Below are 23,963 nucleotides of genomic sequence, written 5' to 3'. Positions count from 1 at the left end.
TGTTATTTGAGTTCCACAGTTACAACACTGCAAGTTCCTCTTATTCTGCTGTGGCAAAATGTCAAATTGCAAACTTCCCTTGTGAAGAATGATAGCAACTAAGACTAAAGTGCATTTTTAAAACAACTTGCGAAAGGCAAGTTCTCTCTGCTAAATCTCCTTTCTATCAGCGTAGCCCTGAGTGCATACTTTATACACTTCGCGTCACTCGGTGGGACACTGGTAGGTCTTAATCCAGGCTAAATCCTCCAGTGTGCCCCAATGCAGGTAGATAATTGAGCAAATAACCATCACATGCATTATCTGGTGGCTGTTACCCCAGTTGTCAAACAGGCCGGGGATGAAGCGCTCAGGGATCTGGATGATGTTGACCAGCCCGCCCACTACAGCCAGAGAGTCCATGATGACAAAGAGGCGCAGGGAGTTTGGGCTGCCCACCCCGCTGCCGAACACCCGGAACAGGAAGAGGGTGAAGCGGAACATGGCCTGCCAGGCGAAAGCTTGCAGGCGCAGGATGTTGGTGCGGGCCGTGGTGGCACAGTAGATGCCGTAGGCTGACAGGAGGATGTAGGCCAGCAAGGCAGTCTGTCGCGTGGCTGGGTAGCAATAAAGGGTGATGTGGACGATGGGAAGTGCACCTGTGGACAAGAGGCAAAATAGAAATCAAATTAAGTAATTGTTATTGACTTGGTGTTTGTCAAGGTTATTATTAGCGAGGTGTCGACTTTAGATGTTGACTGTTAAGTCACAAAGACTTGAGATGTACTTAACTTGGGCTGTTGTGAGACGTTACTGAGACTTGACTCCATATAGACTTGATTTGAGACTTGAAGGCCAACATTTAAAAAAACAACAAACCTTGTAAAATCTCAGAACAATTACACCGTCTGGCTCAAGATTCAAGGATCATTTACTGTCATTCTACAACAGGGTTGCACAACGAAATGCAGATGTAGAAGACAAAACAAAACCAAAAACAGCCTTAAATGTAAGGCTATAACCAGCACTCGTTAGAAAGCTTAGCATAAAGACTTGAAACAGGAAAAGAGCCAATTAATCGAACTCAAGAAAGCATTTAAGCATATTATTATATAATACATATATAATCAGAGCCTTAAGGACCTCATTGAAAGCTATTAAAACAACAATTTTTGATCCCACAGCAATGATTAATGGATTAAAATTAAATATATCAGGCTTTCAATCTAAAACCCGAGCTTCACAATTGTTTTCCTCTAAATTGGACCAATTTCTCACGTTTATCGTATGTTTATGGGGCAAATACGTGCTATGATCCTGGTTTCCACTGGGGTTATTGTTGCTTTATTATGAGCTTAATGCAATGCATCAAAAGTAATGTTTTTCCTAGCATTTAGTTTAGATAAAATAATGACATTTTTGTATTGCTTTTTTAACAATATCTAAGAATTCAGATAGAAGACAGCTGAGCCAATCATCGACGACCTACCCAGGGTGTTAACTAGGCACACCCCGAACATGTCCATGGAGAGCAGGGTGTCGTACACATGTTCTCCTCCCACGTGGTTCATGAACACATGGTAGACCACCGAGCCCACGGTGGGGCAGAGGCAGGCCAGGTAGTGCACCACACAGATCCAGGAACTGTCCACCTCCATCCAGGGAATACTAAAAGGCAGCAGCACCAAGAAAAGGAAAAAAGGGACGCCTGAGGTGACCGGAGGAGTAGGAGGAGAAGGGGGGAAGTGGAGAAATTCATTAATTAGAGAAGACATGTTTGAAACCTACACAGAGTCCTTTAGAAAGCCCTCTAATTATAAATCCTTTAGTATTGCACAGTTATCTCTACAGTATGTCGAAAGGTTTTAATAAAGGTTTGTAACACTATGTAGAAGGTACATCTGTCTTTATAGTGAGCAGGTGTAATTAGATATTACCTCATGCAGAACAGTATGAGGAATTTACTAGTGTAGTGGTTCCTCCGTTTGTTTCTTTACCAGGAACACGGGGATGTGGCTGTTGGCCCCATGCGTAAAGAAATGTGAGCAACACTTTAAAGCTAATGCCCTTCACTTCCCCTTAGTAAGAGTGTTAGCCTTAATGAACTTATGGGATAGCCAAGGAGAAAATGGAGCAAGAGGAAAATACCTTTCGGAAGTTCAAGGTTGTCTGGGTTTTAGCTCGTGCACAGTTAACCTTCTATTTTTGCTCCTCTTTGCACAGCTTGATTTGAATTTATAACTCCTACATCAAAGGCACACATTTTGAAACTGTGTTAACATGTAATTCTATCCTAATAACGGCTCGCTGTCTATGCAAATGTCTTTATCTCCAAGAGCATTTTCCCCCCCATTATGATACATATGTGGGCATTTACATCTTATAAGTGTCAGGCAACCACACACACCTTTAAAGACCTTGTTAACAGTAGGTTATTTCCAGGACAGGGATTCCCAGGGCAGATTACAGCTAATGCCCCATATCCTCATTACACACTCCTGTCAAGTATACTTGTAACTGTCCATAAGTGAGAGTAGTGACATCTGCGACCCATTTGTTTGTGCTTCCCTCATAGTTAAATGGTGAGAAACATTTGCTCTGTATTTAACTGTAATAGGATAATGTAAATAGATTTTATATTTGGTACAGATGGACACTTTTAAGAAAGAATAGCCGTTTAAGGTAAAGGCAATGCAGTTATTTTCTGGACTTACCGTGTGTGTAAATGTTCCCCAGCTCATTGTGCATGTAGAAGAGGCTCCTGAGGCACTCCTGAGCCGTGGACACTGGCCGGTAACCCGTCAGGACATACTTGTTGAACTGAAGGTGTTGAGGGGTCTTTGCAAATTCCAACAGCCGCGGCCCTTTGTAAAGCACCATCACGACTTCCTGCAGCCAATGCCCTCACATTTAGTTGACAGTATAGGTTCCTCACCATTTACATCCTAAACGAGGCCACTTTCAGGACTCGGAGGCACAGTCATGACCACAACGAGCCGGAAATTCTGCTCCTCGAAATCCATCATTGGACAGGTGTAATTCTAAGCAAGCAACCTGTTGAGCTGGCCAAATGGCATGCTTTCAGTAGGGCCAATCAGAAAGGGGGTCTTATCCCTAAGCTGGGGTAATCCTCACAAAAAGCCATGTGCACTACCGCAGCAGCTCCTTGTCATGGCTCATAAGAGGCTCAGCTTTATTGTGAACATAGGTGTATTTTGTATTTCCCTTATTACAGACTGCACACATGTTCCTATTCCCTATATGTGTTTACAACTGTGTTGCATTCAGGACGATCTGGGGGTTACAACGTTTAATGAAACTGATAATTCCTTAGCATTTAATGAGTTTGGCTCCTCAGATCCTACATTTATCTTTCACTTAAAGTAAAAGTACAAAAGTATTAGCATCAACATATACTTAAAGTACCAAAAGTACGAGTACTCTTTCTGCACAATAGAATCATTTATAAAATATTACCCGTTAGCTTTCTTCTTCGTGTCTTGTTGCCTTATACATTATATTGTTGGATAATTATTGATGCAATAATGTGTCAATAAAGTTTATCTTATCTGAATCTTCAAAGTAACTTATGTTTTCAAATAAATTAAAGTAGTAGTAGTAGTAGTAGTAGTAGTCATTGTAGTAGAAGTATAAAGTAGTAGGAAATGGAAATACTCATATAATTATACAAAAGTACAATACTTGAGTAAATATTCTTAGTTACTCCTCTAGTGATATTAAATGTACAGAAACACACATACACACAAGTGATTTTCCACTGTTGGTAAACATTGATGGTTTTATTCAATCAAATTCTGTACAATAATAAACAGATATTTGCCACAAGTAGTAAAAAAAAACCCTCTCCCATGCAAAATAAATTAGACTGAATTATGTTAACAGGATTATGTTGAGTTGATAATATCAGGCAAAACTGACTGATTCAATCAAAAACACTGACCATATGCAGCAGACAAACTCCAGCAACCAATTCTTTGAATTGTACAGCGAGCAGTGAGTGCAGGACGAAAAGGTAATGCGGGGTGCATATAATATACAGAAACAGAAACTCAGAATGTTTAAATGCTGTTTTACCTCCACGAACACACACAAAACAGGACTATTCGACAGAGGATATTAAAAGAAAAAATATACAATTAGGAAACATTCAAAAATAATATACGACGGCAGAAAAAGGTACTTGTCGTTGTCTGCAGGGTTAACCTGTGAGGAGAAGGATGAGAGTTGTACAGCAGGCAGCAAACTGAAAATTATAATCTTTTTAGTTTGAATCTGTTCTTACCTTGATAGCCACTATTCCCAAAGAAGCTATTCAAGTCGTATTTGTCGTTCTTTGCGCCTCCTGAAGACAAAGAAAAGAAAGAATTTACTTATACTGTACGATTACGTTTTATTTCCTCTGCTCAGATTTGAATGTTTGGCATGTTGGGAAACATTTTGGGAAAAACCCTTTCTTGGTGAGAGTTCAATGAAAGGATCGATACCAGATGCACCGTTAAATATGTAGCTTAAAGGCACAATATGTTATTTTCTGCCACTAGGGGTCTCTCAATCAAAACAATGAAAAAAGACGTGGCATCGTGAAGTAGCGTGGGATCACGGGAGTTATCGTCTTCCACCATTGCTGTCATTGCGGTCAGCTTCTCCCGGTTAGGATTACTTAATGTTCATCGTTCAGGAGGTTTTTTAACGTGAGCAGAATTATCCACAGAGGTCTCCTCCTCTTCGAAAACGTTTTCTCAGCTTGTTTCTTTGGTAACTTAAGATCCAGACGTCCGATAACTTAAATCCTTCATCAGGTTAAAAACATACATGTAATAAATATATATATATTTTAAAAGTGCATCATGAAATGTAGTTTAAAACTCAATTTCTGACCAAGTGACACAACTCAACAACATGGTCTTGTCCTTTTTAGACATCTCATTCAGAAATGTTACATATTATATCTTTAAAGAGCATAAAGACTGGGAACTGGAAAACATCTAGCCTGGCATGTAAAACCCCAACTTGCCTTTTGAGGACTTTCCTTGCGGGTGAAAATGCAGTTTGAGATGCTGCTGAATGTGTATCTGACGTGGCATCTCCTGTTGATGGAGCAGCTCTTCAGGTTCCTCCGGCACCTGAGCCACGCCGTGTGTTTCTGTAGCGGGAGCAGAGTCAAGGACGAGGTCATCAGTGCCCTCAGGGTCGGACAGGTCGTCAACACCCGCTCCAGGTGTGAGGGACTCCATAGGCAGATAGGATGGGACAGGGGGGTAGACCAGGGTGGGGCTGGCAGAGGGAGCTGCAGGAAATGCAACATCTAGGGAGAGAGACACAGGATAGAAGGAGAAACAAATTGTGTTGCTGTAAACTAGGATTTCATCTTTAGTGTATTTACACTGTGTGTGCATTTAGTACATTTCTGAGTTTTACCTTGTGGCGGCACTTGTCCATTTATATAGCCCACATGTTCTGAAAGGGACAAATAGTTCAACATTACCTGAATGCAGTTGAGCCACGAGAGACCAGCATGCAGAAATACACACTCTTTACTTACCGTATGCACCAACGGGCATCCCCTCTCCTTCGACTGCCGGTGTCTGTTCCTCTCCCTCCACTAAGAGGTCAAGGGAAAAATAAACAGATAAGAGATCTGCAGTATGTTAGGGTTAGTGAAGCTTTCAAAATGAAACCTCTTTCCCTGACGCACCGTAAGATTGTCCAGGTGACTCTGGCTCAAGAGGCTCATAAGGTAAAGCAGCTGCATCTGTTAAAGGCAACAACAAAAAGATATAAACGCACACTTTATTTCTACATTTCTAATCTAACTGGTGAGGTAATAAAGACGTAATACCGTATTCTCCACCTTCAGATGCAGATGCAAGAGGCTGCGACTGGTACGGCTCCTGGTGATCTGTTGAGAGATCGATGTGAAATCATTTAGCAAACATGTTCAAACTAAATTGGTATGAAAAGAACGCACACAAAGATGTACTTTACCGTATTTGCCAAAACCTTCACTCCCAAAACCAAGACCTTCTGGTGCATAGGGAACTTCCTCACCACCTTAGCAGTCGGCAACCACATCGAGATGACACGTTAAACCAAATGAACAAACAAACAAGTGACATTTAGAAGGTAGCTGTCGTGTTTGCTGAAGCTCACCGTATTTGCCGTTCTGTCCAAGTCCAAGTGGTTCCGGCTGATATGGTGACTCATCCAGACCTGGAAGAACAAGTACGATTAACTAATCAAACAACAAAATAAAATGCCAATTGCATACATGCTGTATATACACAATGGTCTTCTTGTGTTAATAAAGATTTTAAAGTTATAAAGTTCCACATACCACCGTACACGCTGCCCAGCTTTCCATTTGGACCGAGGCCAGCGGGGTGAGGCTCAAACTGGCTCATTCCTGCACAAGTACGCAGGAAATGTTTGTGTATCATTTGGAGATGAATATGCTGCTAACATGCACACAGTATTTGGACCAAGACACACTGATAGACCTACAAACTTGAGGTATTGAGATGGTATGACTGTGGATTATTCTGCTCAATGTTAAATCATATTTTTATATGATCGCATGTCTCACCATCTAGTCCAGCAGGAACCACGGGGGCTCCATTGTAAGGCATCTGTCTGGCACCACCTGTAGAATCAGCAGTAAATTGGACAATAATGCATCATTTTCACTGCTTCACTATCCGGCTCTTGTTGATCTAATGTACTTCACCCTTACATCATATTAATCTGTAACTGTATCCTCACATATCATACCTGATTTTCCGTTAGCAGTGTGTACACCCTGGCCAAGACCTGGAAAAGAAAAAGAAACATGTTTAATTTGATGTAATTCACACAAAATGAAATGAACTAAACTTCATATAAGGCTACTTGCTTGCATAGTCGGGTTGTACACCAGCAGTGTAGCCGTTTCCATATCCTGCAAAAAACACATCATTAACTACCTTAGTGCTCTGAAGTTGCTCTTTTAAACAAACAAGATATAACGTGTTGATTACTCAGCTTTAAAAAGGCATTTTGTTACCTTTCGACAGAGCCAGGATTGTCATGTACAGTCTTTAGGCTAAGCTAACCAGCCGCTCGCAGTATATTCATATTTACCATACAAATCAGCTAATAAAAGCATTTCCCAACATGTCAGCACATTTTTACCATATTTGCCAGTGGATTTGGCTTCAGGGCTGAGTCCAGCTGGTTGAGCCTCATAAGGCATTCTCCCGTAACCTGTAGTCGAGATGGAGACACAGAGGAAGAAGAGAGATAATACAAAAAGGTTAAGGGGTGAAGTGTGTATAGCAAGCAAATCACAAGAGATATCAAAGCTAATTCTTCACCGTATTTGCCGGCTGTATTACCATTACTGCCGAGACCATGAAACTTTCCACCATTGGGGACTCCACCATATCCTGAACACAGATGGAGGGAAAACATTAAAGTCTCAATAAAAAACCTTTTCAGACTCAAGTGTAGACTGTGAATTATATTTCATCAGTCAGTGTGTGCATTTCTTCAATGAAGACATCACACTGACCATATTGTGCGGTTGCAGGATCTCCTCCCATGTTGGTACCAACACCACCTGCAAGTGTTTTGAATTAATACCACAATTAATACCTCAAGCGAGACAAAGAGCCTGTGCAGCTCAGTGTGTGGAGCATGGCATCAACATGCCAGGAGTGGTCGGTTTAATTCCCACTTAGACAAACATACTCCAAAATAAAAGGTACTCATGGTACCGCACATTATTTTTGAAATACAACACGCTGCTTGGCAAATAACTCACCGTATTTTCCAGATGATTTGCCATCACCAGCAGGTCCGTAAGGGCTCCCACCGTAACCTGGAGAGAATTGAGACAGAGAGAGAGACGCTCATTAGACTGATAATGAATGCCTGTAATGACTCTTATAGTGACTTTGCAGTGTCCACATATATAGACTGAAAAGAAAGCAATTATAACATATTAAAGACATACCATAATTTCCTGCGCCATTAGTCCCTGTACTGAGGGGTTGTCCTCCAAATTGCAACCCACCAATGCCTAAATCAGAGTGAGCAGTGAGCGGGCAGAGAATAATGTTGGTTGAGTTTAAGAATGAGAAGAGTTCTGCACATCAAGGTCCTATAAACTCATAAAGCCGTAAAAAACAACAACTCCCTTTTCCTTTCCAGGCTACATTTGTACTGTGGAGTGAGAACATACGACCAACCAGCACTCACCGTACTTGGTGTTGGATTTCTCTGGACCCATTCCAAGGGTCTGACCGCCATAAGGTAAGCCACTCATTCCTGTAACATCGGAGAAATGTTTGGTTCTGGCGTGTTGCATTTAAAATGCTTCTTAAGTTATTGTGATGCTGTGCAGGTGTGTGCTTTTTCTCACTTAGTGTTGTGTTAATACAGATTTAAAAGAAATGAAGTTATACATACCACCAAACATGCTGCTCAATTTTCCATTTGGACCAAGGCCAGCAGGCTGAGGCTCAAACTGAGTCATTCCTGCAGAGGAAATGCATATAAAATACACAATATACAAGATAAATAAACTGCTAACATGCACACGGTGTTTAGACCAAGATTACTGAACACACTGATAGACCTACAAACTGGACCTGAGATATTAAGATGGTATGACAACAGATTGTGTTGGTCATTGAAGCTTAGATGCACCAAAACAGACTGACATGATTCCTGAGGAACTATGAGCTCAACATGTTTTGCATATCAGCATTTTGGATTTTAGCTTTGCTATTTTATGTCTGTTTTTGCACACACAGCACAATCTTATTCTTATTCTGCTCAAACGTATTTTTATATGATCGCATGTCTCACCATCTAGTCCAGCAGGAACCACGGGGGCTCCATTGTAAGGCATCTGTCTGGCACCACCTGTAGAATCAGCAGTAAATTGGACAATAATGCATCATTTTCACTGCTTCACTATCCGGCTCTTGTTGATCTAATGTACTTCACCCTTACATCATATTAATCTGTAACTGTATCCTCACATATCATACCTGATTTTCCGTTAGCAGTGTGTACACCCTGACCAAGACCTGGAAAAGAAAAAGAAACATGTTTAATTTGATGTAATTCACACAAAATTAAATGAACTAAACTTCATATAAGGCTACTTGCTTGCATAGTCGGGTTGTACACCAGCAGTGTAGCCGTTTCCATATCCTGCAAAAAAAAACCACATCACAAACTACCTTAGTGCTCTGAACATAGATCAGTATGCTGCGCTAAATGTCCTCCAATAACACGGCAGTAACTAGGGGAATACATCATCTACCAATTCATAGTGCTTCATGTAATTTATGGATTCAGTGCTTGAACAAAGTTAGTTTTCAAAGTCCTACCTGGTTTTGACTTTGCTGCTTCACCGTGACCTGCACTTCCTGAGAAGAATTGCAGAATTTAAGTACAACTCTACAGATTTATACTAGAACAATTTAAAGACTGGGTTCTTGGAGGTCTAAATGCTCCATTAGCCCATAAAGCGACAGTTGTCCTAAACTATCATCAGCTAAAAAAGTTAAATTAAAACACAATGTTTAAAGTTCAGCCTTTTAAAATGCACCTCCATATGAATTTCCATTTCCATATCCAGCTCCGGGGTGCGCTCCTTGTCCGTAACCTGAGAGCATACGGAACAATTCTCAAAACACAATCCACACTTCAGATTGTAATTATTCTTATGCCCTTATTAAAGGTTGAATTGCTTGAACAAATACAATACAATAAACACTCACTAGGTTGCTTAGGTTTCCCTGCAAAAGGATATCCAAGGCCTGCTACACACATAAAACCAGAAGGTGCTAATCACATCTACATTTTCTCAGACATGAAAAACGAAACTTGGAAAATATTAATACAGTAAATATTACCAGCTCCATATCCATTGCTGAGTACAGGGGCAGTGTAGACTCCTGCGCCATGACCTTCAGATAAACAAAACCTCATTGAAACATTGAAACATTGAAACATTTATACCATGCTGCAGATTTTGGTCACATAAATTTTGTTTTTCATATGTGAAAACAGGTGGAAAGAAAGTGTTCGTCATTTTTCTGTGTTTGTCACAAGAGGCTGAAGTGCACCACTATATCCCCTGTTCTAAGTAAGACTAAAAACATTCATGCTTTTTCTTTCTCCGTGCACTCTACACACAAGGTGTGTTAGCAGGTTATGTAACATTACTGTCAATGAGTCATACAAAAGTAACCACCTGCCAAAAGAGAAACATTTTCAGATCAGAATGTGTTTTTCTTACTTGCCTCTCAGGGGTTTTCACGTGTATGTATGTAAACTTTTGACCACAACTGAATTTACACACATAAGAATGACCAGATCACCAGGTTTTAAATCATTATGGATTTACCTGGTTTGTCTGCTTTAGCTCCTCCTCCATTTGGATACCCCCCTGCCCAGGCACCGTGTCCTAAACAATAGCACAGCATCACTACCATCAGTCCTACATTCATGATCAAGTCCGTAGTAGGTTTCAATTATCATCTGCTAAATGCAAAACAGTTCACACAAATGAATAAAATCTATTTACCATTGGGTTTAGCACCATATCCGTTTGGAGCTCCTGCTCCATAACCTAAAAAAAAAAGGAAAAGAATCATTAATAAATAATATAAACAATAAGTACAATTAGTATACAAAATACTTGAATGCCATGAGTTGAGTCACTAGTGTACCTTTTGTGTTTGTCCCAGCAGAAGCTCCAGCACCTGCATTATAACCTTAAATGATAAAACAAGGTTTACACTTAGTTTTTATCATCTGCTTTGACTGTTTAATATTCAAGTCAAGGAAGTGACCAAGCTCACGTAAGGTTATAAAGTGTGTTCATGCAAAGTTTCACCCTCCAATGTTTCACTGAACCACTTACAAACTATCCAGATTCCTTTAAAATACAAGTAAAAGTAAAAAAGACACATTTTTAGCATGTAAATGCTATAATACCCTTAAAGAATATAATACTCCCAGTTTACCCGGTCTTGGTATTTTCATCCATTGTCCATTTGGTATTCCAGATGCTCCGCAGTCTAGGACACCAACGTAAACATGTATTAACGGCACAGTACAGCTATACACATGAGACTCGCTGCCTCTCCTACATGAGAGAAAGACACAGACTTTATAGTTGTTCAGCATCTTGTTGTGGTCATTTTGTGTCTCTGTAAATTGTGTCTTTCTGTAGTTTTTTGTTTTTTTTACCCTTTACATAGTCGTTGTTTTTCCCTATTTAGTTAGTTTGTGTTGCTTTGTTGTCGCTCATGTTTCTTTGTGGTCATTTGAGTCTCTTACTGGTTGGTACATGTATCTTGGAGTGACTTTTTGTAAGTGAAGGTCATTTTAACAAAAGGAGTTGTTGCATTATTGTGTTCTTCCTAGAAGAATTGAGTCTGCAATGCTAACATCAGCATGCTAACATGCTCACAATGACAATGCTAGCAGGCTTAAAGTTTACCATGTTCACCAGTTTAGTTGCGCATGTTAGTTTGCTCACATTTGCAAAGTAGTACTAAACACAAAGTAAAGCTGAGATGTATTTCACATATAAATAAAAATGTTGAGCTAATGATGGCGCTACATGAAAAGTTGATGGATCACCAGAGTGGTCACATTTCATCCTGAGGGGGACATGAAGGTGTGTGTGGCAGGCCTTCAGCTTTCAGACCATTTATTGTGCAAAGAAAAGAGAGAACTGTTTACCAGGTTTGGTTTGTTTGGCTCCCTGTCCCTTGGTGTTGGACGCTCCTCCTCCGTTCTCTGTAAAAAAACGAGGGAACACACAGATCAGGACGGATCCAAGGAAGAGTTTTGGTACTTTCAGGGGCAGCATCCCCTTCACTGGTGCCGTCTACCCCCAGAAGAATATCTGTCTCTGCCTCTTCTTGCTCAGGCACAGCACTTCCAGTCACATAACCATCACTGATCATGTCCCAATTCATTCAAAAACACAGAATATGCAGAATATCTAGAGAATATCTGTAATAAAAACATGAAAACAAATGTTTTTGCATTTTGTGTGTATACAGTTGGACCGCAAATTCAAAAGTAACCCATTATAAAACCATTATTTCACCCAGCAGACAGCAGAATTTGGCAGTCAGATGATGTTTGCAAACGTACAATAAAATGTTAATATAAAAAAAACTTAAAACAAATAATTAAAGGGGACATATGATGCTAACTTTCAGGTTCATACTTGTATTTTGGGTTTCTACTAGAACATCTTTACATGCTTTTATGTTCAAAAACACATTATTTTACTCATACTGTCTGTCTGAATATACCTGTATTCACACTCTGTGTGTAAAGCGTCACGTTAGCGCCTGTCTCTTTAAGTCCCCCTCCCGGAAAAGCCCAGTCTGCTTGCAAAGGTAGTTGGTATAAAGGAAAGGGAACCAATTCTGAATGGCTTGTTGTATCCCATGTTAGCTGAGCCCACACAAAACTGACTGGGTTGTCTTATTGAACAGTTTGTTGGTTGGTAGGCTCTCCAGATACCCAAATGTATGTGCACAAGCATCATAATATGTTCCCTTTAAAGTAAAAGTAAATGTGTCTAGCGCTACTCTGTCTAGCACAAGAGCCCTGTGCAGATTCAGGTTTAGGACACTTGCCTTGAGGGAGGACGGGTGCCGGCTCTGGTGCTGGGTCAGTCTGGGGAACCACTGGTGCAGGTCCAGATGGGGCTGTCTTCGGACCCTTCCCCTGTGGGGCTGCTGGCTCAGGTGTGGGTTCAGGTGCATACTTTGGGCCTTTGCCTTGAGGAATCGCTGGTGCTGGTTCTGGTTCTGGTTCATGTTTTGGATATGGTGTAGCCTCAGGGATTAGTGGTTTCTGTTTGTAGCTTTTTCCATGTGGCACAGGTGAAGGCAGCTTTTGATATTTCTCTTGCGTCACCATAACAAGGACACCGCTTGTTGGCTCGGGGGCAGCGGGTGCTGTACCTTCAGTTATCGGGTGTGAAGTTGCAACAACCTCCTCTGGTGTTGCACTGGGCTGCTCAGGAGAGAGAACTTCTCCTTTTAAGCCTTTTTTATTGGACACACCTGCACCCTTCCCATTTGGCATCATGCCGTAGCCTGAGAACCAAACAGAGATCAGTGGGCAAAAAAATATTTTTGGAAAATGTTGAAAAACATGTCAAAAAGTAACTAACACATGAATGTACAGGATAATTTACCATTATTTGTTGCAAACGGTCCATTAGGTCCACCATCAGGAACACCATAGCCTGTGAAACACAACATTTTCATAAACAAATTCCTGTTTAAGTTTATATGCATCTTTTGTTTGAATAACACCATTATTCCTTTCCTTTACTAGTGTGATGACATAGCTTAGAGTGGTTCAATTTGGATATCACAAACAGAATTGTTACCAGTGCCAGTACCTTCACTGGGCGACCCTGCTCCAACTCCTTTGGTAGTTTGTGGTTTAGAGCCTCTGCTTTGCTCTCCGTACCCTGCAAATGAGATTAAAGTAGATTCACTTTTGACAAATTGCATTCAAAGTTGAACTCTTTGACGTTGTGGGAAAATACAACAAGAACTAATCAAGGCTGGTAATTATGGAAGGTCTAAAATGCCTTTTATTTAAAAATGTTTACAATACAAATTACAAGATTTTCCTTTTCTTTTTATGTATGCATTTACTGTGTCATGATTAAATGAAAAACATAGATTAAAAGGACAATTATTTAGCCTTTGGCCTAGGTGTATTATATTTCAGTGCTGTCCAGCAGAGAGCAGCACAGTACTGTCAATACAAATACAAAGCACATGATTAGTTTTCAGTAACAGGTGTAGAGGAACTTTTTCTTTTTTTAAATGGAAATTCCAAAATCAAAAACAATCAGCTGTCTAAACATTTGAAGTCTTCCATATCTACAGTGTGCAAACTTTGCCATGGCTTTCGGAGGAGCGAAATAGCATATTGTCAATATTATAGAAAACTCCCAGAATATCACAACTCATGTTTTCCCTCCCCTGTAGTTTGCACCCTACATATCTAATAGTAGTAAACTACGCATTACAGTATATTTAACAGGTTGTCACCATTGGGTTTGGCTCCATAGCCTTTGGTAACACCAGCTCCGGCTCCGGTTCCGGCTCCGTAACCTCGAGTCAAACATAACATTACATAAATACACCATCTCACTGAAACAGAGGAATATTCTTCTCCATGAGGAACATCTATAACAATAAATACAATCAGTTACCATTTGGTTTAGCTCCATATCCATTGGGAACAGCTCCATTTCCATAACCTATGATTAAACAAATCATTACAAAAACATCCATATCATATCGAAGTTTGTCTTTGCTTTTGTGTGACACGTTTACAATACCTGGCTGGGGTCTCATTGCAGCTTCTCTGGTGGCTCCATATCCTGTAACACATTTATGAAAGCAAATTACTTTAGATTCTGATTGAGTCATCAAAATAAAACAGTATTTTGAATCATAAATACATTTGAAAAAGAAATGACAGTCTTACCATTGGGTTTGGCGCCATACCCATTTGGAACGTAACCATTACCTAAAAGAAATAAGTTAGTGTGAGTTATGCTGACAACTTTGTCTGTGCTTCATACAGAGATCCAGAGATTCCCTCATTTGAACTAAATGTGTTTATTAAAATAAAATATGTTTTCCTATTTGAGAGCTTCGTAAACATTCCCTCAGATTGATGTAAATTATGTAAAAACTTAGTGCAAGAGATGGATAATGGTTGAAATGTTCTCTGAAAGTAATATAAAAAAACAAAAGTGTCCATAGCTCAAGAAAGCTCCAAAAAGAGTTACACATATGTAATTGATTACACATTTACCTGGTTTTGCTGGCTTGGTAGCTCCACCATTGGGGTATCCATAACCTTAATAGATTCACAAACAGCAAGAATAATTAATAAGTAAATTAATTCATAATAATAATAATTTCTTGCATGTTGACCCACCATTTGGCACGGCTCCATTCCCATTGGGGGCTCTGGCTCCAGCATAACCTTTACATTTTAAAACAATGATTTTAGATTAAATTAAAATGAAATGCTTGTCAATATCTTTTGTTGGAGTGATGTATTGTATGGGATATTATTTAAAGGTTTACCATTGGGTTTTGCACCTTGTCCATTGGGCACACCAGCTGCAGCACCGTAACATGAAATTTTAACAATTGTTAATAAAAGGGTTCAGAGGAGGAACATGTAATGCAAAAACATGAAAATAACTAAATTCTGAAATATATAATTTTAACTTGTGTGACGGCCCCTGCTTAACCTGTCTTGTGTCAGTCACTGTGTTGTATCTGTTTAAGGTGTCAGTGGAGCTGATGGCAGTATTCCGTCTGATCTAGAGCACCTGGGCGCAGCCCACCTCAGGACCATGAAAGGCCCAGCATCCGCGATGCTGCTCTCTCTTCCTGCCTGAGCCAGGAAACCTGGGCTTTTTCTTTGCATAACTTGGTCCTGTTTGTCCTGCCCTAAAGCCTGGGTTGTAACAAATTGGGGGCTCGTTCCGTGTTCTTCAGTGGTTAAATGTGAGCATGTGACCCGGCTGATTCTTTTGTTTTGCTGTTGCCGGTAGCGTTTAGGAAGAGGACACTGTGCTTTTGTTTGGTTGATCAGGATAAATTGGATGATCTGTTGGGATTGTCAGTATGATTTTGTTTGATGTATCACTGCTGTAAGTTATTCTTATTTGGACTGTGGAGAGTTGTGGTCTTAGAGCCAGCTATTGTTTATGCTCGTAGCAGATTAACAGGTGTATGTTTCCCAGTGCGTAGTTTTGACAAAGTGGTGCCAGTTTTTCTCTGGTAGGCTGTAGCGGCATTCCCTTTGGGTTTGTCGGGGGGATTGTTGTAGTGTTGTGGCGAACGTGGTTGAAGCTTTGCTTGAGAGCATGTCCGTGGTTTCGGGAGGGTTGCTAGCTTGCTAGTCGCCACCCTGATCCAGCGGTCGTTAGTGCGTAAATACCCACCGCAAGTAGCTGCATGAAGACTAGGAGGGAGTTTACTTAGTGGGGCTAATTTGAGATAGTGGGGAAATATCCAAACCAGTTGAGGGTAAGCCCTCTTGCTATATACAGGGAAACTTCACTATATGGCTGGTCCAGTTTTTTCATAGAAGTTGTGTTTTGCTGGTTGAGTGTAAAGATTTGGAAAATGAACATGTTGGATCTTGAGGCCTTTATTGCTAATTCATCGGAGGAGGCGTTACAGAAATTTACAAAGGAGCAGTTGCTTAAACCTTCTGAGCATTATTCAGTGGTTGTGGGGGACAAACGTTTTAAAGAAGATATTAAAGTGGCTTTGAAGTTAAAACTGATTGAGATGGGAGTTTTGACGCAGGATCAGGAAGAGCCTGTTCCGGTTTCCACTATGTCTGCCCAGACGCAGGGGTTGACTTTTGAACAACAGAAGGAGCTTCTTGCATTGCAGAGGGACCATGAAAGATCTATGCAAGAGTTGGAAATTAAAAAGTATATTGAGGTAGCGAGGATTCACCAGCAAACGGAACAAGCTAAGTTAGATCTGGAGATTCGTCGGTTGTCTGATGTAAAAGGTGGCAAGTGGTCCACTGAGGATCAGAGCGAGATGCATAAAGTTGGTGTGCGTCCTTTTGCTTAAGGCATATGAGCTTGTGCCAGAGGCTTATCGCTAGCGTTTCAGGTCTTGGGAGAGGAGAAGTGGTCAGACGTATGTGGAATTTGCGAGAGGTCTGACAACTCACTTTAAACGTTGGTTGACAGCCCTTGAAATCGTTAATTTTAATGATTTATGTGAGTTGGTGATTTTGGAGCAGTTTAAAAACTTGCTTCCTGGCCGAGTGGCCACCTACATTACTGAGAAGAAGGATGCCACTGCTGCTGATGCTGCTGTGTCAGCAGATGAATATGTGCTGCTCCATAAGGGTTCTTTTCGAGAGCGCACGGTGCGTGATGACGTTGGCTGGAGAGGGAATAAGTCTGACGCTGCATCATTTGATCCCACACGGTCTTGGAAGTCTGGTTCGTTTAAGTCTGAAACCAAAACTCAAGGAAGTTTTGATAAGAGTAAATCATGCAACTATTGTCACGAGACAGGACACTAGAAGGCAGAATGTCCTTTGTTACAGTCGAGGAATAAGGGTATGAGTCCTAATGTTAAGCCTGCTGAGTTCGTTGCGCCTGTGGGTACGACTGATGTCTCTGAGGTCCTTACCACTTGTTCTTGTGAGCCTGACGTTTTGGCTGCGTATGCTCCTTTTATTAGAAGTGGTGTTGTGTCACTAGTAGGGAGTGAGGTTAAAATACTGATAAAGATCTTGAGGGATACAGGGGCCTATGACTCGTACATAGTGGACTCTGTGTTGCCTTTATCAGCAGAAACTGATGTCGGTGAACGTATTCTCTGTCGTGGGATAGGGTTAACAATTTTGCCTATTCCTTTGCATAAAGTGATCCTTGACTGTGAGCTTGTGCAGGGTGAGGTTGCTGCGGGGGTTCAGCCGGCGTTGCCCATTGAAGGGGTTCACTTTATTTTAGGCAACGGGTTGGCTGGTAGCCGTGTGTGGGCTGACACTCCTCCCTCACCTGTGGTTACACGTTGTCCGGTGGATGCTACTTCTGATGAGAGCTCTGGTGAATTCCCGGAGGTCTTTTCAGCCTGTGTGGTTACGCGCGCAATGGCGAAGTCAGAGTTGGATGCGTTATCTGACAGGTGTGGTAACGTCAATTTGGAGGTTCCGTCTCTGTCGGATTTTCCTCTGTCGGTTTCACGTAATGAGCTTTTGCATGAGCAACGGAGTGATCCCTCCCTAGAAGAGTTTTTTGATCGTGTATTGTCTGCCTCTGAAATAAATGGTACGGCCAGTGGTTATTTCTTGCAGAATGAGTTGTTGTTCAGGAAATGGATTTTCCTGGGTGGTGATATTGTTGGAGAGGCCGTTTTCCAGTTGGTGATGCCAGCTAAATTCTGCTCCCTGGTGCTCAAAGTGGCCCATGGTGATAGTGGACACTTTGGTATCAGAAAAACGTATCTGAACGTCCTTAAACGTTTTTTTTGGCCGCGGGTAAAAAGAGACATCTCCGCGGAAATTAAAAGATGCCATGTGTGCAAGCTTACGGGGAAGCCGAATCAGGGCATTACGCCTGCGCCACTGCAACTTATCTCTGCTACAAATAAATGAACATCTCATTGTGGACTGTGTAGGGCCGTTACCGTGCTCTAAATCGGGTTGTAAGTATCTCTTGACAGTTATGTGCCAAAGTACCAGATATCCCGCTGTGTACCCGTTGAGGTCAATTTCTACGAAGGCTGTGGTAAAAGCGTTGACTCACTTTATATCTGTATTTGGTATCCCGAAAATTGTTCAAAGTGATAAGGGGTCTAATTTTTCATTAGTGACGTCACCAACTCATTTGCTCTGTCCTTGGTTAACTGAATGTCCTTCCATTACATGGAATTACAGGTAATTTAGCAGACGCTCTTATCCAGAGCGACTTCCATTGAACTAAGTACAGGGACAGTCTCCCTGGAGCAACTCAGGGTTAAGTACCTTGCTCAGATGATGGCAGCCTGATATTGAACTCCAGACCTTCTAGTGTTTTGTTTGGAAGGCGTACCTCTAGACCACTAGGCCACCACCCTGACCATCCATGACTGCAACTTTGTACTCTCCACAGCAACTATCTTAGAGTAGGATGAAGCACATATACGATCTTTGCGCAGAACGCCGTGTGTTTAGTCCAGGAGACCAGGTCCTTGCTCTTATGCCTTTGGTGGGGTCGCCGTTTCAGGCTAAGTATATTGGTCCTTATACCGTTGCTGAGAAAGTGTCAGAGTTGAATTATATTATCGCAACACCAGGGCGGAGAAAGTTAACGCAACTCTGTCACATTAATTTACTAAAACCATACTATCAGCGTGTGTCTGATGCTGATCACATGAATAAAGATGGGGTGCGCCCGGCTCTGGTTGTCAGCTCTAGGTCCGTTGCGCGTGAGGACGATGGGGTGCCAGAGCAGGATGACAGTTTGTTGTACGGGCGTTTGAAAAATTCTGAGTCGCTTTGTAATTTGGACAAGCTACTCTCCCACATGTCAGAATCCAAACGGAGTGAATTGTGTGCACTTTTGCATAAATATCCCTGTTTATTTGGAGACAGTCCCTGTCGTACCACATGGATAGAACACGACATTGATGTCGGAGACGCGCAACCGATTAAACAGCGGTTCTATCGTATGTCACTTGAGAAGCGCAGCCAACTAGATGATGAAATTACATACATGTTACAAAACAATATAGCTGTGCCGTCAGCATCTAGTTGGGCCTCTCCTTGTATTTTGGTACCAAAGCCGGACAAAACACCCAGGTTCTGTACCGATATGAGGAAGGTTAATTCTGTCACAAAATCAGACTCTTTTCTGTTGCCGCGTATGGACGACTGTATAGATCAGGTCGGGTCTGCCAAATTTGTGAGCAAGTTTGATTTGCTCAAAGGCTACTGGCGGGTACCTTTGTCCAAGCGCGCGCAGGAAATATCGGCGTTTATAACTCCTTCGGGTTTATATTCGTATGCGGTGATGCCATTTGGCTTAAAAAACACGGCCGCGACATTCCAGTGCCTGATGAACCGTGTTGTGTCCGGTTTGGATGGTTGTTCAGTTTATTTGGACGATCTGGTAATTTATAGTGACACATGGCACTCTCACTTACAGCGCATCCGTGCGTTATGTGATTGCTTGGCGGAAGCGCAGCTTACCGTTAATTTGGCCAAATGCGAATTTGCAAGGGCAACAGTGACATACAGTATATCTCAAAAGTGAGTACACCCTTTAGATTTTTGCAAATATTCTGTTATATCCTTTCAGGGGATAACATTATCCTACTGAAACTTTGATATAACTTAAAGTAGTCAGTGTGCTGCTTGAATAACAGTATAGATTTATTGTCCTTTGAAAATTACTCAGTACACAGCTGTTAATGTCTAAACAGCTGGCAACAAAAGTGAGTACACCCCATAGTGAACATGTCCTAATTGTGCCCAATGATGTTGTTTTCCCGCCCTGGTGTCATGTGACTCGTTAGTGTTACAAGGATTCAGGTGTAAATGATAAGCAGGGCTGTTAAATTTGGTGTTTTGGGCACAATTCTCTCTGAATGCTGGACAACATGGCACCTCATGGCAAGGAACTCTGTGAGCGGCTGAAAAAAAGGATTATTGCGCTTCACAAAGATGGCCTTGGCTATAAGAAGATTGCCAACACCATGAAAATGAGTTGCAGCACAGTGGCTAAGATCATACAGCGGTTTTCCAGGACAGGTTCCACTCGGAACAGGCTTCGCCAGGGTCGACCAAAGAAGTTGAGTCCACGTGCTCAGCGTCATATCCAGAGGTTGGTTTCCAAAAATAGACGTGCGAGTGCTTCCAGCATTGCTGCAGAGGTTGCAGAAGTGGGATGTCAGCCTGTCAGTGCCCAGACCATACGCCGCACACTGCATCAAATCGGTTTGTATGGCCGTCGCCCCAGACAGAAGCCCCTTCTGAAACCGATGCATAAGAAAGCCTGCAAACAGTTTGCTGAAGACAATGAATCCAAGAACATGAGTTACTGGAACCATGTCCTGTGGTCTGATGAGACCAAAATAAACCTGTTTGGGTCAGATGGTGTCCGGCGTGTGTGGCGGCACCCTGGTGAGGAGTACCAAGACAAATGTGTTTTGCCTACAGTCAAGCATGGTGGTGGCAGCATCATGGTCTGGGGCTGCATGAGTGCTGCCGGCACTGGGGAGCTGCATTTCATTGAGGGACACATGAATTCCAATATATACTGTGACATCCTGCAGCAGAGCATGATCCCCTCTCTTCGGAAACTGGGCCGTAGGGCAGTTTTCCAACATGATAATGACCCTAAACACACCTCCAAGATGACAACGGCCTTGCTGAAGAAGCTGAAGGTTAAGGTGATGGACTGGCCAAGTATGTCTCCAGACCTAAACCCAATTGAGCACATGTGGGGCATCCTCAAGAGGAAGGTGGAGGAGTGCAAGGTGTACCTGGGACGTGTGGTGGGGCAAGGTCATGTGGCTCCAGTCCAGGCTAAAGTCATATCCTCAGCCTACAACAAAAACAGAACTACAGCGTTTTTTTGGGCTTAGTGGGGTATTATAGGAGTTGAGTTTCTGTAAGAATTTTTCGACTGTGGTTTTTTCGTTGACTGAATTGCTGAAGACCAAGGCAACATTTATTTGCTCATCTGAGTGCCAACAAGCCTTTGAAAATGTTAAATCACTCTTGTGCTCTTCCCGTGCTAGCAGCTCCAGGTTTTCAATAGACATTTATGCTGCAGGTAGATGCCAGTCAAGTGGGTGCAGGTGCCGTCTTGCTCCAGGAGGATGACCAAGGAGTGGTGAGGCCGGTCAGCTTCTTTTCGAAGAAGTTCACAAGTTATCAGTCCAACTATTCCGTCATAGAGAAGGCACTGATTTGGGCTCTACAGCATTTTGATGTGGATGTAGGAGCGGGGGGAACATCGCTGGTGGTTTACACTGATCATAACCCTCTCATTTTCTAGTAGTCTCTTAGGTGTTCAAATCAGAGACTTATGAGATGGTCTGTGTTTTTGCAGTCCTACGACCTTGACATTAGACACATTAAAGGAAAGGACAATGTCATAGCAGACGCGTTGTCACGTGCACGTGAGTCGTGTGTATATATATATATATATATATATATATATATTGTGTTTGGTTTTTTTCACTTGAGTCACTTGTATTTTTGTACTTGGGGATGGTAATACAGTGCTGATAGTCCCCAATGGGACATCAACTTTATGGGGGGGGGTGACCTGTCTTGTGTCAGTCACTGTGTTGTATCTGTTTAAGGTGTCAGTGGAGCTGATGGCAGTATTCTGTCTGATCTGGAGCACCTGGGCGCAACGCACCTCAGGACCATAAAAGGCCCAGCATCCGCGATGCTGCTCTCTCTCCCTGCCTGAGTCCCGTTGTTTTGGCTTTGTCTTTTGTTTGCATAACTTGCTTCGCAACTTATGTCCTTATGTTTGCAAATAAATCGCTTATATATTTTGGCATTTCGTGTCCTTATCGTTTGTTTGTCCTGCCCTAGAGCCTGGGTTGTGACAAATGACAGAAGGGATATTTTTACCTTGCTTCGGTCCCTTCATTCCTCCATTTCCATATCGAGGTCCCAGACCCAAACCAGCACTGCCATAACCGCCATTGTAGCCTACAAATATAGTAAACATATATATATATTAACAAATAGCATTTATCTTTTATTCATCATCCCGTAAGTGATGTCAATACGGACTGACTTGTGTATGACTTACCTCCCATGGGTTGAGCTCCATAACCATTACCGCCATATGCTGAAAGAACAAATAAAGACATTGTTACAGGTGTATTATGTGGTGACCTCAGTGCTGTGTCGTGTCCTTCACTCACCTTGGTTCCTGGCAAGCGGAGGTACTCCCATACGTCTGGAGGCTCCCATTCCAACACCTGGACCTGAAACCACAGAAGTAAACATGAATCATCAAAGTAAATATTACGATTACCTGGAAAACAAGTCGTCAGAAGATGAGTTACCGGCACCATAAGTTGGTCGTCCATATGCTTTCATAGGATTACTTCCAGCTCCCCCCTGCCCTGTTAAATGAAGAGACATATTTAAGTTACATAAACAGACATACCTGTTTTGTGCTGCAAAAAGGCAAGACGTTTATTGTTGCCCATTTCAATTGAAAACATCTCTTACCATTTGGTCTTGCCCCATTGCCGTTGACTGGGCCAGCTGTTCCTTGACCTAAAGAACGATTATTATATTCAAAGATGAGATACTTTTTACATATTTACTCAAATATATGCTTAAAAGTTCAGTTTTTGCAGACATTACCATTGGTTTTAGCCCCATTTCCATTAGGTACACCAGGTCCAGCACCATAGCCTGGCAAGAAGATACATTTAATGAATCTACATACAGAACACTAGGTATAGGAACTCACTACAACATGTCGATGACATTACAGTTCAGGACTAACAATAATTTCAGTTAGGTTTTTAGGCCCGTCTTGTTTCATACCATTGCCTTTAGTTTGTTGTCCATTGGTTGGGCCAGCTTGTGCACCGTAGCCTGCCACATGAAGACATTTTTAATTGAACACTGTTGTTGATAAGCGTGTGTGTGTGTGTATGTGTGTGTGGGTATGTGTGTGTGTCTGTGTGTGTATTTGTGTGTGTTTGTGTCTGTGTCTTGTGTCATACCATTGCCTTTAGTTTGTTGTCCATTGGTTGGGCCAGCTTGCGCACCGTAGCCTGCCACATAAAGACATTTAAAATTCTACAGTACTGTTGCTCAGCATGTGTGTTTGTGTAGGTGTGTGTGTGTGTGTGTGTAGGTGTGTGTGTGTGTGTGTGTGTGTGTGTGGGTATGTGTGTGTGTGTGTCTGTGTGTGTATTTGTGTGTGTCTTGTGTCATACCATTGCCTTTAGTTTGTTGTCCGTTGGTTGGGCCAGCTTGCGCACCATAGCCTGCCACATAAAGACATTTTAAAATGAACAGTGTTGTTGCTCAGCATGTGTGTGTGTGTGTGTGTGTTTGCATCTTGTGTGTGCGTGTGTGTTTGTGTGTGTATTTGTGTGTGTTTGCATCTGTGTCTTGTGTCATACCATTGCCTTTCATATGTTGTCCATTGGTTGGGCCAGCTTGCGCACCGTAGCCTGCCACATAAAGACATTTTAAAATGAACACTGTTGTTGCTCAGCATGTGTGTGTGTGTGTGTCTGTGTGTGTATTTGTGTGTGTTTGCGTCTGTGTCTTGTTTCATACCATTGCCTTTAGTTTGTTGTCCATTGGTTGGGCCAGCTTGCGCACCGTAGCCTGCCACATAAAGATATTATTGAACAGTGTTGTTGCTCAGT

At 41.9% G+C, this 23,963-nt stretch overlaps 1 protein-coding gene and 1 long non-coding RNA gene across 2 annotated transcripts; both read right to left on the bottom strand.

Moving 5' to 3' along the window:
* Positions 1-204: 204 nt before the first annotated feature.
* On the bottom strand, positions 205-2,859 carry LOC115024317 (progestin and adipoQ receptor family member 4-like). The gene is made up of 3 exons (XM_029455786.1): positions 2,694-2,859; positions 1,469-1,687; positions 205-638 (listed from the first exon to the last, which is right to left on the bottom strand). Exons 1-3 carry the CDS (start codon positions 2,857-2,859, stop codon positions 205-207), a joined length of 819 nt encoding a protein of 272 aa, XP_029311646.1.
* Positions 2,860-7,835: 4,976 nt separating this feature from the next.
* LOC115024329 (uncharacterized) lies at positions 7,836-8,300 on the bottom strand. Its single transcript, XR_003834109.1, has 3 exons — positions 8,236-8,300; positions 7,991-8,056; positions 7,836-7,855 (listed from the first exon to the last, which is right to left on the bottom strand). It is a non-coding gene; the product is annotated as an uncharacterized LOC115024329 (long non-coding RNA).
* Positions 8,301-23,963: the final 15,663 nt, after the last annotated feature.

The sequence above is a fragment of the Cottoperca gobio genome, chromosome 19 (assembly GCF_900634415.1).
Source record: "Cottoperca gobio chromosome 19, fCotGob3.1, whole genome shotgun sequence".
In the NCBI taxonomy this organism is placed as follows: Eukaryota; Metazoa; Chordata; class Actinopteri; order Perciformes; family Bovichtidae; genus Cottoperca; species Cottoperca gobio.
The sequence above is the reverse complement of the archived record's forward strand: the minus strand, read 5'-3'. Positions and strand labels throughout refer to the sequence as shown.

Coding starts and splice junctions, on each gene's coding strand:
- LOC115024317 (XM_029455786.1), bottom strand. CDS start 2,859: ATGGTGCTTTACAAAGGGCCGCGGCTGTTGGAATTTGCAAAGACCCCT. Junction 1,688..2,693: donor GGGGAACATTTACACACACG/GTAAGTCCAGAA, acceptor CGGTCACCTCAG/GCGTCCCTTTTTTCCTTTTC. Junction 639..1,468: donor GTGCCTAGTTAACACCCTGG/GTAGGTCGTCGA, acceptor TCTTGTCCACAG/GTGCACTTCCCATCGTCCAC.